The sequence below is a fragment of the Hyperolius riggenbachi genome, chromosome 4, assembly GCF_040937935.1.
Source record: "Hyperolius riggenbachi isolate aHypRig1 chromosome 4, aHypRig1.pri, whole genome shotgun sequence".
Classification (NCBI taxonomy): domain Eukaryota; kingdom Metazoa; phylum Chordata; class Amphibia; order Anura; family Hyperoliidae; genus Hyperolius; species Hyperolius riggenbachi.
Window position 1 is genome coordinate 386,083,968 of NC_090649.1, and position 15,978 is coordinate 386,099,945.

The 15,978-nt window shown below is 43.8% G+C and overlaps 1 protein-coding gene across 2 annotated transcripts in view; it reads left to right on the forward strand.

Annotated features, from left to right (window-relative positions):
• CRIM1 (cysteine rich transmembrane BMP regulator 1) overlaps window positions 1-15,978 on the forward strand; it is a 982,593-nt gene that overhangs the window by 459,347 nt on the left and 507,268 nt on the right. For both annotated transcript variants that reach the window (XM_068232129.1, XM_068232130.1), the window contains exon 5: window positions 11,115-11,236. In XM_068232129.1, coding sequence (XP_068088230.1) covers window positions 11,115-11,236 — 122 coding nt within the window. The remainder of the gene's footprint in view (window positions 1-11,114; window positions 11,237-15,978) is intronic.

Sequence of the window (15,978 nt, forward strand, 5' to 3'; positions counted from 1 at the left end):
TGTAATAACCCACTGATCACCTGTCAATCACCCATCAATCACCCCCTGTCGCTGCCACCCATCAATCACCCCCTGGCACTGCCACCCATCAATCTGCCCCTAACCTGCCCCTTGCGGGCAATCTGATCACCCACCCACACCAATAGATCGCCCGCAGATCCGACGTCAGATCACCTCCCAAGTGCAGTGTTTACATCTGTTATCTACCCTAAACACCCACTAATTACCCATCAGTCACCCCCTATCACCACCTGTCACTGTTACCCATCAGATCAGACCCTAATCTGCCCCTTGCGGGCACCCAATCACCCGCCTACACGCTCAGATTGCCCTCAGACCTCCCCTTATCAATTCGCCAGTGCATTAGTTACATCTGTTCTTCCCTGTAATAACCCACTGATCACCTGTCAATCACCCATCAATCACCCCCTGTCACTGCCACCCATCAATCACCCCCTGGCACTGCCACCCATCAATCACCCCCTGGCACTGCCACTCATCAATCAGCCCCTAACCTGCCCCTTGCAGGCAATCTGATCACCAACCCACACCAATAGTTCGCCCGCAGATCCGACGTCAGATCACCTCCTAAGTGCAGTGTTTATATCTGTTCTCTACCCTAAACACCCACTAATTACCCATCAATCACCCCCTGTCACTGCTACCTATCAGATTAGACCCCTATCTGCCCCTAGGGCACTCAATCGCCCGCCCACACCCTCAGAATGCCCTCAGGCCCCAGCCCTGATCACCTCGCCAGTGCATTGCTTGCATCTATTCCCCCCTCTAATCACACCTTAAGACACCCATCAATCACCTCCTGTCACCCCCTAGCACACCTACCCATCAGATCAGGCCCTAATTTGCCCCGTGTGTGCTCCTGATCACTCGGCCAAACCCTCAGATCCCCCTCAGACCCCCTTCCGATCACCTCCCCAGTGCATTGATTGCATCTATTTTCCCCTCTAACCACCCCCTGAGACACCCATCAATCACCTCCTGTCACCCCCCTAGCACTCCTATCCATCAAATCAGGCCCAATACAACCTGTCATCTAAAAGGCCACCCTGCATATGACCGGTTCCACAAAATTCGCCCCCTCATAGACCACCTGTCATCAAAATTTGCAGATGCTTATACCCCTGAACAGTCATTTTTAGACATTTGGTTTCCAGACTACTCACGGTTTTGGGCCCGTAAAATGCCAGGGCGGTATAGGAACCCCACAAACTGACCCCATTTTAGAAAAAAGACACCCCAATGTATTCTGTTAGGTGTATGACGAGTTCATAGAAGATTTTATTTTTTGTCAAAAGTTAGCGGAAATTGATTTTTTTTTTTTCACAAAGTGTCATTTTTCACTAACTTGTGACAAAAAATAAAATCTTCTATGAACTCGCCATACACCTAACGGAATACCTTGGGGTGTCTTCTTTCTAAAATGGGGTCACTTGTGGGGTTCCTATACTGCCCTAGCATTTTAGGGGCCCTAAACCGTGAGGAGTAGTCTAGAAAACAAATGCCTCAAAATGACCTGTGATTAGGACGTTGGGCCCCTTAGCGCACCTAGGCTGCAAAAAAGTGTCACACATGTGGTATCGCCGTACTCAGGAGAAGTAGTATAATGTGTTTTGGGGTGTATTTTTACACATACCCATGCTGGGTGGGAGAAATCTCTCTGTAAATGAACAACTGCGTGTAAAAAAAAATCAAACAATTGTCATTTACAGAGATATTTTTCCCACCCAGCATGGGTATGTGTAAAAATACACCCCAAAATACATTATACTACTTCTCCTGAGTACGGCGGTACCACTTATGTGGCACTTTTTTACACCCTAAGTACGCTAAGGGGCCCAAAGTCCAATGAGTACCTTTAGGATTTCACAGGTCATTTCGCGACATTTGGTTTCAAGACTACTCCTCACGGTTTAGGGCCCCTAAAATGCCAGGGCAGTATAGGAACCCCACAAATGACCCCATTCTAGAAATAAGACACCCAAACGTATTCCGTTAGGAGTATGGTGAGTTCATAGAAGATTTTATTTTTTGTCACAAGTTAGCGGAAAATGACACTTTGTGGAAAAAAAACAATTAAAATCAATTTCCACTAACTTGTGACAAAAAAATAAAAACTTCTATAAACTTACCATACTCCTAACGGAATACTTCGGGGTGTCTTCTTTCTAAAATGGGGTCATTAGTGGGGTTCCTATACTGCCCTGGCATTTTAGGGGCCCTAAACCATGAGGAGTAGTCTTGAAACAAAAATGACCTGTGAAATCCTAAAGGTACTCATTGGACTTTGGGCCCCTTAGCGCAGTTAGGGTGCAAAAAAGTGCCACACATGTGGTATCGCCGTACTCAGGAGAAGTAGTATAATGTGTTTTGGGGTGTATTTTTACACATACCCATGCTGAGTGGGAGAAAGATCTCTGTAAATGGACAATTGTGTGTAAAAAAAATTAAAAAATTGTCATTTACAGAGATATTTCTCCCACCCAGCATCGGTATGTGTAAAAATACACCCCAAAACACATTATACTACTTCTCCTGAGTACGGCAATACCACATGTGTGGCACTTTTTTGCAGCCTAACTGCGCTAAGGGGCCCAAAGTCCAATGAGCACCTTTAGGCTTTACAGGGGTGCTTACAAATTAGCACCCCCCAAAATGCCAGGACAGTGAACACACCCCACAAATGACCCCATTTTGGAAAGTAGACACTTCAAGGTATTCAGAGAGGGGCATGGTGAGTCCGTGGCAGATTTCATTTTTTTTGGTCGCAAGTTAGAAGAAATGGAAACTTTTTTTTTTTTTTTTGTCACAAAGTGTCATTTTCCGCTTACTTGTGACAAAAATTAATATCTTCTATGAACTCACTATGCCTCTCAGTGAATACTTTGGGATGTCTTCTTTCCAAAATGGGGTCATTTGGGGAGTATTTATACTATCCTGGAATTCTAGCCCCTCATGAAACATGTCAGGTGGTCAGAAAAGTCATAGATGCTTGAAAATGGGAAAATTCACTTTTTGCACCATAGTTTGTAAACGCTATAACTTTTACCCAAACCAATAAATATACACTGAATGGGTTTTTTTTAATCAAAAACATGTTTGGCCACATTTTTCGTGCTGCATGTATACAGAAATTTTACTTTATTTGAAAAATGTTAGCACAGAAAGTTAAAAAAATCATTTTTTTGCCAAAATTCATGTCTTTTTTGATGAATATAATAAAAAGTAAAATTCACAGGAGCAATCAAATAGCACCAAAAGAAAGCTTTATTAGTGACAAGAAAAGGAGCCAAAATTCATTTCGGTGGTAGGTTGTATGAGCGAGCAATGAACCGTGAAAGCTGCAGTGGTCTGAATGGAAAAAAAGTGGCCGGTCCTTAAGGGGGGTAAAGCCCACGGTCCTCAAGTGGTTAATAAATTATTTAGTCAGTGTTTGCCCATTGTAAAATGTTTTCCTGATTTGCATTCTGAAATGTATCACAGGTGGGGACATCTTTAGTGCTGGCAAGGTGCATTGCTGAGGAATGGTTGCATGTTGTGTGTTCTAAGCTGAATAGAAAACATTACTGGTCTCCCAGAGTGCACTGCTAAACAGCTTAGCTTGACATGGGAGGGCGGGGTTGCATGCCAATGTACAGTGATATATAGATATAGGAAGTGTTTTGTGCTGTTGACACAAGGACAATTAAAGGACCACTACAGCGAAAACTGTACTAGTCCAAGGCTGGGCAAACTTTAAGTGGCCTGGGGCACCTGCTGCGGACCGTGGGCCCAATTCCTTAAATTCCACCCCCCCCCCTCCCTCCCGGCAGAGTTGCGAGCAGGTGGCAAGGGACTTGAAACTCACCTCGATCACTGATCCCTGTGTTGCGTCTCCATGGCAACAGGGCATCACATGAGATGATGTTGGGACGTGCCAGCGTATCACTGGCAGCCAGCTGGTAATTGGAGACGTGACGTGGGAATCGGTGATCAAGGTGAGTTTTAAGTTCCCCGCCCCCCGCTTGAAACTCTGCAGGGGGAGGGGGGGGGATGAGGAGAGGAATCCAGCCGCTTGTCGGCGGGCCGGAGTTACAGCATATCTGGCCCGCGGCTGTAGTTTGCCCAGGGCTGGACTAGTCCATCTCCTCGTGGGGGATTCTCATGGTTTCATTTTTTCTTCAAAAGCATTTCCTAAATAGCAGTTGCTTAGTCTGACTGCCAAAATATTGTGCAGGTGAGAAGGGAGGCTGACTGGTATCTTACTATTTTGACAGTTAAACTGCCTTTCATAAACTGCTTTTGTAAGCAAAGAAAACCCTGAGAATCCCCGATAGGGTGATGGATAAGTCCAAAACTGTTTGTCAGATTTTAACTGTTTAGGGCCCGTTCAGACTACAAAATGCGGACCGCAACGCATGCGGACCGCAACGCGTACGAACGCACGCATGTCCGCGTTCGTATGCGTTGCGTGGCTGATCCCATCACTGAAAAGTGAATGGGACAGCCGCGCGTTTTTGTAAAATCTGCGTGCAGCATGCGTTCCCGGACCGCATAGGTCCGGAACGCATGCTGTGTGAACATCAGACATTGCACTCTATGCAATGTCTGATGTCGTGCGTTTTGGCCACCTGCACGCGTTTCCAAAACGCGGCTGGAAACGCGTGCAGTGTGAACGGGCCCTTACTGTTTTAGCTGTAGTGGTCCTTTAAAGGACCACTCCCACGAATCAATTAATTTTTAACCATCCAACAGTAGATATATCTAGTATATAGGAGCCTTGCTGTGTCTTTTTTTTTTTTTTTTGTTATGGCCCTTTTATTTACCATATATCACTGTAGCCTGTGTAGTCAGTCCCTGCAGTAGCGCTGACTGACTTTTGTAACTAAAAAGTAATAGCAGGGGGAGCCTTGTCAGGTATTGAAAAAAAAAACAGTTGGTTTAGCCCTGCTCTCCCTAATAACTGTCATAACTGTACAATGCTGGCTCACCTGCTGCCCGTCTTCCCCTTCATTAGCATACCCGAGAAGGACCCCCGCACTCAGGCAGTCCGCAGGCGTAGAGGGAGGCAGCTGTCAGCGCAATGAGCCGCTCTCCCTCCATCCATTCCCTGCGGGTCTGCCCTCCGGGAGCCATTTGTGCGCAGAGACTGGGAGAGGAGCCAGGACGCCACCGTGGGATCTCCTGACCTATAATGGGCTGCAGAAAGCCACAGGTAAGTACGAATTTCGTTTATTTTTAGAGCTCGGAGTCCCTTTAAACATCTAAATTAGTAGCTGATATCCCTTTTCCCATGATAAATCTTTACCTTTTTTCGAATAGATCATCAGGGGGGTCTGTATGGCTGATATTGTGGTAAAACCTCTCCCACCGTGTAATGTCACAACCATGGTCCTGACAGTTTGCTGTCTATGAACTTTGTTGCATTGTGGGAAATTGTCTTTTTCCTACTGTCAAGCAAGCAGCATCTCCCTCTGTGCATAGAACTCTCAGCAATGATCATTCCGTACAGATCCCCTGGCAGAGCTAAAGATGGCGCCACCAGTGATACATTTCAGAATGTAAATCAGGGAGAGGAAAGCGTTTACAATGGGCAAACACTGACTAAATAATCTATAAATACATTTTGTAAAAAAAAAAAAAAATAGCAATTTTATTCATTGTTATTTTAACTACAGTTGCTCTTTAACATAAACTTGGGTAACATGAATAATTTACTGCATTCTACTATAAAGAATCTTTAAAGAATTCAGAAAACATACAAAGCATTTTACAGTCGAATGTTGTCAAATAAATTGCTTTTCCCTTTTCAGTCTGCAACCAACAATGATTTTGTAGATGACAAATATATTCAAGATATGTTTCCTTGCAACCATGGTAACAGTTCACCGTGTGATAGATATGGCAGCCAAACTTCTCATTACTCTGCTTGTGTAATGCTGGGTATACACGTTACGATTTCACGCTTGATCTGCGGGATCGATTGGATTGATTCGATTATTTCCAACATGTTCAATTGCGTTTCAATGGATACAGCCGTCGATTTTGCATACTTAAAGGTGCACTACAGCGAAAAACTGTAAAATGTAAAATATGTGCAAACCTATACAAATAAAAAGTACATTTTTTCCAGAGTAAAATGAGCCATAAATTACTTTTCTCTTATGTTGCTGTCACTTACAGTAGGTAGTAGAAATCTGACAGAAGTGACAGGTTTTGGACTAGTCCATCTCTTTATAGGGGATTCCCATGAATATATTTATTTTCAAAAGCACTTAGTGAACGGCAGTTGCTCTGTCCAACTGCCAAAAAACTGTGTAGCGAGCAGGGAAGCTGGCCAGCATTATTGTTTAAATCCTTTTTCAGGAATATCTTTATTAAGAATAAAAGCCTTGCTGAGAATCCCCTATCAAGAGATGGACTAGTCCAAAACCTGTCACTTCTGTCAGATTTCTACTGCCTACTGTAAGTGACAGAATTATAGGAGAAAAGTAATTTATGGCTCATTTTACTCTGGAAAAAATGTACTTCTTATTTGTATATGTTTGCACACATTTTAAATCTTACAGTTTTTCGCTGTAGTGCCCCTTTAATATGCAAAATCGACGGCTGTATCCATCGAAACCTGATCGAACATGTTGGAAATAATCAAATCGATCCAATCGATCCCGCGGATCGAGTGGGAAATCGCAACGTGTGTACCCAGCATAAGTGACCCAGAAAATAGGAAGCAAGCTGTTCAGTAGTGACGGTCACGTCTAGAAGAACTCATGGAGAAGCATGTGATTAGTTTGGTCAGGCGATAGATATGCAAGGCTCTGATTTTCTAGTCATGATCATGTGCTAAAGCAGAATGTGATCACAGCAAATCAGAGATTTGCAAATCGGTCAGCTGATCAAACAAATCACCTGCTTCTACATGATTAGCAGTGGTATGTAGGAACACCCTAACAAAAAACACGGAGACACTGGTAGCCCGGATGGTGTTGTACATTCAAGGATTGTAGAGGAGTATAAGAAAAACAGGTCAGTACTCAAAAGGATGGGTTGCAAGATTAGCAACCATCAACTGCGCCTGAGGAGGATACCGCCTCCAAACGGGTACAGGACGCAGCCTGTGCAGGTTGCACTGTGCATAAAAGAACCTGGCGCCGAGGGACCCGGGAAGGACTCCCCTCAAGGAGGGGCGCGATTGTGACAACACACGGTGGAGAGGCGCCCAAGCGTATAAAAAAGCTAAAAATTTAAAAATAACTTGAGGTGGCTTACCTCATGCAAGAATTCACTTACGGTACAGTAAGAAAAATAATTTATTGAGCACAAGGCAACGCGTTTTGTGAGATCCAACTGACTTCATCAGGCCAATCACTGTGATGGGTGAAGATAAACATCTAGCATCGGGCGCCTTTCTGGAAGAGAGGTGCCCGATGCTAGATGTTTATCTTCACACAGCACAGTGATTGGCCAGGGAAGCTTCCCGGGCCCGCCGGCTCGATGCAGAGTGCGACCTGTACAGCCGGCGACCTGTACCCGTTTGGAGGCGGTATCCTCCTCAGGCGTAGTTGATGGTTGCTTGAAGAGAGGCGCCCAATGCTAGATGTTTATCTGCACCCAGCACAGTGACTGGCCTGGGAAGGACTCCCCTGCTTGAGGTGAGTCCTTCTTGGGCCTCTCAGCTCCTGGTTCTTTTATGCAGAGTGTGACCTTTACAGGCAGCGACCTGTACCCATTTGGAGGCGGTATCCTCCTCAGGCGTAGTTCATGGTTGCTGGGAGAGAGGAGCCCAATGCTAAATGTTTATCTTCACCCGGCACAGTGATTGGCCTGATGAAGTCAGTTGGATCTCATGACACGCGTTGCCTTGTGCTCCGTAAATTACTTTTCTTACTGTACCGTAAGTGAATTTCTGCAAGCATGGCCTAGACTGTTATTCACCGCCTCTGGAGACCCTTGGACTCTCTATCTATCTCTCTCCTATTGCTCCTCCTTCTTCTCTCCTTCTATTTCACCACCTGCACTTTCCAAGACATGCGGTGGGGCGTTTGTAATTACTGCAGAGCAGTTGAGCGCCGCATTGAGTGTGGCAGCTCCACTCGACACAGTACTCAGATGGACCCATCTAGTCAAATGTATTGTGTAATGTGCAACGTGTAATGTAATATGAGGACTGCTTATATCTCTGCAACTATCTTGTATATTTCTATGATTGTGCTGTTACCTTACCATCACCGACCCTGTGTGTGCCAGAAATAATTCCGGGTACAACCCCCGTTGTACTTGGCGAAATAAATTATTCTGATTCTGAGGTAAGCCACCTCAAGTTGTTTTTATATTTTGTTTTTTTATACTCTTGGGTGCCTCTCCACCATGTGCTTCTACATGAGTTCTAGACATGACCATCCCTACTGTTCAATCCCCAGCCAAAAATGTTGAGATTTTCTTCAGAGAAAATGTTTATTCTTTAATATAGATACAGGGAATATTTACTCCTAGAGGGATATTACAATTCCAAATATATTTTCATAGCCTTGATAAATCTCAGAGCAAAGCGCTTAATTCCCAGTTGTTATGGCCATCAAACCGTGTGCTGGTGGTTAGCATTCAGCATCACAAATATATAATGTACAATAAGACCCGACACCTCAAAGGATATTTGTTCTGAACTGTACCTATTTATTGATGAAGTTTTTATTTTTAAATATAGATGACAGCGCTTTGAAACCTGCTTTCAGATGCTGATTCTGATCTGATGCAGTTTTCTCAGCTATGCTAGATGTTAGCAATTGACTTAATAAAGGTTACCTACACTTTTCAAAAAGTTGATATCTATTAAAAGATATATAAAATAAAATGTATTAATAAATTGGTCCTTTTCTTCAGAAATATCCATTGAGGTCTTTTTTTTTCACCAATGCACTGCGGTAGCAGTGCTATTGGGAACAAACACACCATAGCCAAAAAGTCACTCCGCGCGGTATAAATAAAGAGGAAAAAAAAATAACAACTGACTTCTGGTGCACGTCTGGGAGTCGCAGGGTAACGCACTGTAGCTCAATGGCCAACTGTAGTCATCATACTTAAAGGGAAGCTTAAGTGAAAAAAAAAGGGATTTAACTTACCTGGGGCTTCTTCCAACCCCCTGGACTCATACTGTGCCTACGATGTCCTCCTGATCCCCCCGGCCAGCAGCGAGACGCCCACAAAGCTGGCCTGTCCCGAGCCATGTACTGAGCTTGCGCAGAACGCTCCCGCCACCGGAAGCATTCTGCGCAGGCACAGTACATGGAAAACACTACTTCACCTGTGCATAACGCTCCTGGCGGCAGGAGCGCGACTAGGGTGCGCGTGGCTACTGATTTGCGGTGACAGGCCAGTTTTGCAGGGGGTCGCCGCTGCTGGCTGGAGGGGATCAGGAGGGTGTTGTGGGCACAGGATAAGTCCAGGGGGCTGGAAAAAAGCCCTGGGTACATTTATATATATTTTTTTATTTCATTTAAAGGGAGTCTAAAGTGATTTTAAAAATAAAAAAACAGATACTCCCCTAAGGAGAGGGAAGGCTCTGGGTCCTATAGAGCCTTCCCATTCTCCTCCTGGTCCCTGTGTTCTCCCGCAAGCTCCCCCGTTAGTCGTAGACTGCTCTCTTCTGGGTTGGGCTGGCATCTGCAGTCTTCGGAAGCACTCCGTACTGCACACGCAGGAGCGCCCTCTTTCGAACACTCGCGCGTGAGCAGTACAGAGCCGCTGGTCTTCCATAGCCTGAGTGCTTCCGAACACTGCTGCTGTCTCCTGTGGAGGGAGAGTCAAACAGCAGGCAGGGGAACAAGGACACCATGAGGAGAACAGAAAGGCTCTATAGGACCCAGAGCCTTCCCTCTGCTTAGATGAGTATCTGTTTTTTATTTTTATGCTTTAAGCTTCTCTTTAATGAAGGATTGTGACTCTACCAAATAGGTGGGCAGCTGGTATTTTCTTTTTTTTAAAAAAAAACAATGATCGATTATGGACCATGATCACAATTTCCATCTTCTCCTCACTGTAGCTCCTTTTTAAAGCAAACCTGAAATGAAAATAAGTTTGAGATAATGAATTGTATGTGTAGTACAGCTAAGACATAGAACATTTGTTGCAATGAAAAGGTCTAATGCTGTTTTTCAGTACAGGGAGAGTTAAAAATACTTCAGTTGTTATCAATGCAAAAGAGCTTCTTTGAGGTCTTTAACCCACTGGACTGAATACAGTCCTGTTTTCTAAAACACTTTAACTGCTACACGACCGCATCATGCAGATGGGCGTGACCGCGGCGGCAGCCCTAGGACTGCCTAACGCCTATCAGCACAAGGTCCTTGCGGCTCACAGTGCAGGAGATTGCACGCAGGCTGCACATGCATCTCCTGCTGGTAGACGGAGCGGAGCTCCGCCTTCAGTCTCCAAGGGGGTTTTAACACTGTGGTCCTCAAGAGGTTAACAGCTAAGAAACAGTGAAAGACAGCTTGAGATACAGCTTTACTGCAGGACAGTTCAAAGGATCCTTATTTCTGCATTGTTTTATAGCTTAAAAGACAGAGTGTGGTTTCTAAACAGCAAATAGAACAATGATTCAATGTAATAAAAATAATTGAAAATAAAAATATGAGACTCTTTTCTTTGCTACTAAGGATCTATTCCTTATCAGTGCTACACATACAATTTATTACATTGTAAGTTTTTTTTCTCTTCAGATTTGCTTTAGTGCCTATTCACAAATAAGGGGGACAAAGGCCCAGGCCTCCTCCAATATCTGTAATTTTTTCACGAGTTGCAGAAAACTTTCCTTTTCCCCGGTGACACTACTTTAAATGCTTTTAAAAAGAAATTTGTCAGTTTATTACTGTATTCATTTCTTTTCAGGAATAAAAATGAATAAACTGTATTGATCTCGGCATCCTGTAGCCTACTGATTCTGTGCGCTGACTGATAATGTGGAACCTCTGAAAGTAATAGACTTATTTTGACATCCGCTGCCAGTACCTTAATGTATGCTGGTGTTCCCCAATGAATTGAATTAATAGTTACTTATGTTTGCAAGGAAGAGATCCGGGGGAGTGCTGACACATTCTCTAACTTTTTCTTATCTGCAGATGTGAGTGTCTTTCCGGCCTGTGCAGTTTCCCAGTATGTGAAGCCGGGTCAATCCCGCGGATAGTCTCACGAGGCAACGGGACACCTGGAAAGTGCTGTGACGTCTTTGAGTGTGTTAATGGTAAGTGGATTTCCTCTCTTCATCCTTATGCGAGGGACACAAGTCCTGGACAGTTACACCGTGTCAGCAAAAAACATTACACAGGAGGCTGCTTAATCAAATTAAAGGTTACAAAGCGGACACCGCTTTTCCATTGTGTAACCTTTCAAAAGGTTTACAAGTTGACTGGATCTTTTTAATTACTAGTTTAGGCCAAGATTACAGTTTGCATTCAGGCTGCACATCAATGACAGTAAAAAGTAAAGACCGGGAAAGATGCATCAAAGGTGCTTCAATTATATTGGGGCGTGGGGTTGTTCATTTGTCACATTTAATCAAGCATTAGTTGTTCTGTATATAATTCTAAATGAAGTCATTGTTGAAGAACACGATTTTTGTTCAAACACTTTGGTCAAGCAGCAAAACTGTCTTTTTCCTTCCTGTTACCCAAACGGGATCAAACGCATCAAGTGACTTTCATGCATGTAAAGATTTCTGACGTGGTTGAAGTCCAGAGGAGATAAATCCCATCAAAAGAGATCAGGCAGAGGCAGCGATATGTGATAGGACGAGGATGCTGATATTTTACAAATGTAGCTGAATAAATAAGGAAACTGTATTTCCTGAGAGGAATTGTTATGAAACAAATTAGAACTATTTATTTGTTTGGATAGTGAAATACTGGATATGTTCTGCATTGGCAGATTTGCCTTGATTTGATAGAACGGTTACTTTTATAGAATGACGTAGTGCCTATGGTAAGGTCATTTAGGGAGATACTGTATAAGGTAACGTGAATCTTGGAGCAACACTTGGAATTGTTTAGATGAGCCTCTCTTCTCGCTATTGTAAGCTAGGTGTTTAACCATCTGATGTCTGTGGCACGGCTGGCACTAGCAGGCATCCCCAGAACCGTTCTTTTGTTTTGGCCTGCGCTTTTTATTCGGAGGTCCCTGTGCTTTAGGTGCCAGACATGCAGACTGACCGTGTCACTTTGGCTTGTTCCTCCATTTGATAAATCACTGTGATGAGAACATGATTAGGCATATGTTCAGTGTCCTACTACTCAGCTAGAGTAGGGAGGTAGCGGTCATGTGACAGCAGTATCACAGGGTTGGCCAAGTTATTTAAGGACATTTATAATATATATGGTACTATTAGCTGCTGCAAGTAAGTAGGGGCCTCATTTGCTGAAATTGGGACTTAAAAGTAAACCTCCAGACTAAAAATCAACTCCACAGCACTGAAAAGGCTTGGTGCTTCTTTAACAGTTTCACAGCATCAGAACTTTTTCTCTTATCCAGGCTCATTTTTATCTGCACAGAAGCTAAGCTCCGCCCCATCAAAGAAATCTGCCCGGACAGTTTTCCCCTGATGCTGTGCAAAGCATGATAGGATTTCTGATGTTGTTCTCGTTGCCTAGCGCGCGCAGCTGGGAGGGGTGATCAGGATACAGGACAGTTGGAACTGTGTCTCATGCTCCCTGTCACCTCCTTTCAACCAAAAAAGATGGCTGTCCCCATGAAATCACAAACATTTGCCTGTTCTTTTAAAACAGGGTGGGTAAAGGAATATATGACCTATCTATTTACCATAGCATACCATTAATTACCTAATGTAACTTAATGAAAGTATGATTGTTTAGGTTGAAGATCCTCTTTAAGGTAAATCTGTTACAAAGAGGCATTTGTATTAAAGGACCACTATCTCGGATAATTGTAAAATTTAAACTACCATATATACTCGCATATAAGCCGACCTGCATATAAGCCAACCCCCCCCCCCCCACTTTTACCCCCCCCCCAAAAAAAAAGAAAAAATGACCCCCATATAAGGGGGTAGGAAATGCTGGCTGCCTTATTCCCTTATTTCCTTAGTGTGTCCCAGTATAGCTAGTAAAGTGCCCAGTATGGGTAGGTAGTGCCCCAGTATAGCTAATATAGTGCCTAGTATAGCTAGTATAGTGCCCAGTATGGGTAGGTAGTGCCCCAGTATAGCTAGTATAGTGCCCAGTATAGCTAGTAAAGTGCCCAGTATGGGTAGGTAGTGCCCCAGTATAGCTAGTACAGTGCCCCAGTATAGCTAGTACAGTGCCCCAGTGTAGCTAGTAAAGTGCCCCAGTATAGCTAGTATAGTGCCCAGTATAGCTAGTAAAGTGCCCCAGTATAGCTAGTATAGTGCCCAGTATAGCTAGTAAAGTGCCCCAGTATAGCTAGTATAGTGCCCAGTATAGCTAGTAAAGTGCCCCAGTATAGCTAGTAAAGTGCCCAGTATAGGTAGGTAGTGCCAAGTATAGTGCCCAGTACAGGTAGGTAGTGCCCAGTATAGTGCCCAGTATAGGTAGGTAGTGCCCAGTACAGGCAGCTAGTGCCTAGTATAGGTAGGTAGTGCCCAGTATAGTGCACCCCGCCACAACCCCCCCTCCCCCCCCCCCCCCGCGCGGTCGCCGCTGCTGCTATTACCTTAGCCGGCGCCGCTTCTTCTATTCCCCTCTCCTGCTCACTCGGTAATTCACAGCAGCGCTCTTCACGGCTGCTGTCTGTGATGAGGCAGGAAGCAGAGAGCGCGTCTTCCTGTAGCGGCGATGTGTATCGCCGTTGCTATGGTAACCGCTCTCTGCCTCACCACAGACAGCAGCCGTGAAGAGCGCTGCTGTGAATTACCGAGCGAGCAGGAGAGGGGAATAGAAGAAGCGGCGCCGGCTAAGGTAATAGCAGCGGCGGCCGGGGGGGGGGGGGGGGTGCGGGGGATCCGGGGGGGAACGTGGACCACATGGCTCGCATACAAGCCGACCCCCAAACTTTTGAGTGGGTCAAAAATTTTGCTTGTACGCGAGTATATACGGTACATGTAAGCATAAGAAGCATGATTCTTCCAGACTAACATGAGCCACAAATTACTTTTCTCCTATGTTGCTGTCACTTACAGTAGGTAGTAGAAATCTGACAGAACTGACAGGTTTTGAACTAGTCCATCTCTTCATTGGGGGTTTCTCAGCATGGTCTTTATTCTTTATAAAGACAGTCTCTGAAAAAGATTTATACAAAGATGCTGGCCATTCACCAAGTGCTTTTAAAACTAAACTTTTAAAACTGAAAATCACCCATGAGGAGATGGGCTAGTTCAAAACCTGTCATTTCTGTCAGATTTCTATTACCTACTGTAAGTGACCGCAACATAGGAGAAAAGTAATTTATGTCTCGTTTTACTCTGGAAGAAATGTACTTCTTATTTGCATGTATTTACATGTTTTCTAAATTTTACAATTTTTTTGATAGCGGAGCTTTAATCCGAACCACTACTGCTCTATAGTGAACTTTTATGTGTGTTAAAATTGAAAATGTCTTCTTTAACCAAAAAACCCTGGCAAAGCTGCCTGACGTGGTGCCTAAGCTCGGTGCTACTGGCAATTTCTCCCTTCTGCTTCTCTGAGAGACCTTTTCCACTTGAGCCGCACGCGCCTGCAAGACGCGCGACGGCACTTCCGGGTCTGCGGATACGCAGACGAATCCCATGGCTATGGGATTCACAGCCTCTCGCACCATTTCGGATGGCAATGCCAGCCGAATCGCTAGCGCAAGCGATTCGGCCGGCGGCGCTATTGTTTCCTATGGCAGAGTTTCCCTGCGTGATTTGCCTGCGGGGAAACTCTGCAGATTCAGTGTGGAAATCGCGCAAGTGGAAACGGGCCCTGAACGCTTGGTGACAATTTCTTATCACAAGTAAGCTCAGGCTGGGAACAATCTGCAGAACACATTGCCAGGCACACTATAGGGGCAAGAAATAAAATACACACTTTATCAAATTAAACTTTTTTTCTCAGAGGATCCCTATGATTGCAGTTTCCCATTCAATGTTCATTCATCACAGGTATACCTGAACCATTTCTCCTCATAAACATGCACTTGGTGTGGCTCTGACACTCTCAGTCAAGTCTTTCTTGGTAGTGTGTCTTGAAAGCACAGATAAAGGTGCAGGAAATGTTTGGTATAAATAAGTAATAGTAAAGTAATTTCAAAGGCCCAGACTATGGGTAAACTGCCGGATTACAACTGAATGAGTCCTTTTAAAGTGGGATCTTTTCTTCTAGTTCATTTACAAGAGTCACACTTTGAAACTGACACGTTTAATGCAGTAATTGAGAGGCATGAGCACATCTTACAAAATCATCATTGATTACAATTGCTACATATTTATAGTACATTGATTGTAATTATGGACTTACTGATATAGCAATTAGTTGTCCTACTTACCAGTATGCATTCCAGTAACATAACACTTTTATAAATAAGTGAATGCCGCAACAACATTGGTTTTGCAAAACAAAAAAGTTGTAACGAAAGTGGTTGTATTATAAAGTACTGATTATTGTTTTAGCTAATATCAGGTATTCTAATTTAATAATTTCTCAGGCTACTTCCATAATAGGCTGCATATCTTCCGTATAAATCCCAATATTTAAAGTGAAATGTTTCTTTTTTTAATTTTTTATTTAACCACTTCACTCCATAGGGTTTTTACCAGTAATGGACCAGAGCAATTTTCACCTGTCAGCGTTCTTCCCTTTTTTTCGCCAATAACTTTATTACTATTTATCACAGCAAAATGATCTATACCTAGTTTTTTTTCGCCACCAATTAGGCTTTCTGTGGGTAGTACGTTTCGCTAAGAATTATTTTATTCTAAATGCATTTTGACAAGAAAAATAAGAAAAAAAAAATCTCCGTTTTCAGCCATTATTTTAAAATAAAACTTTCTTCTGT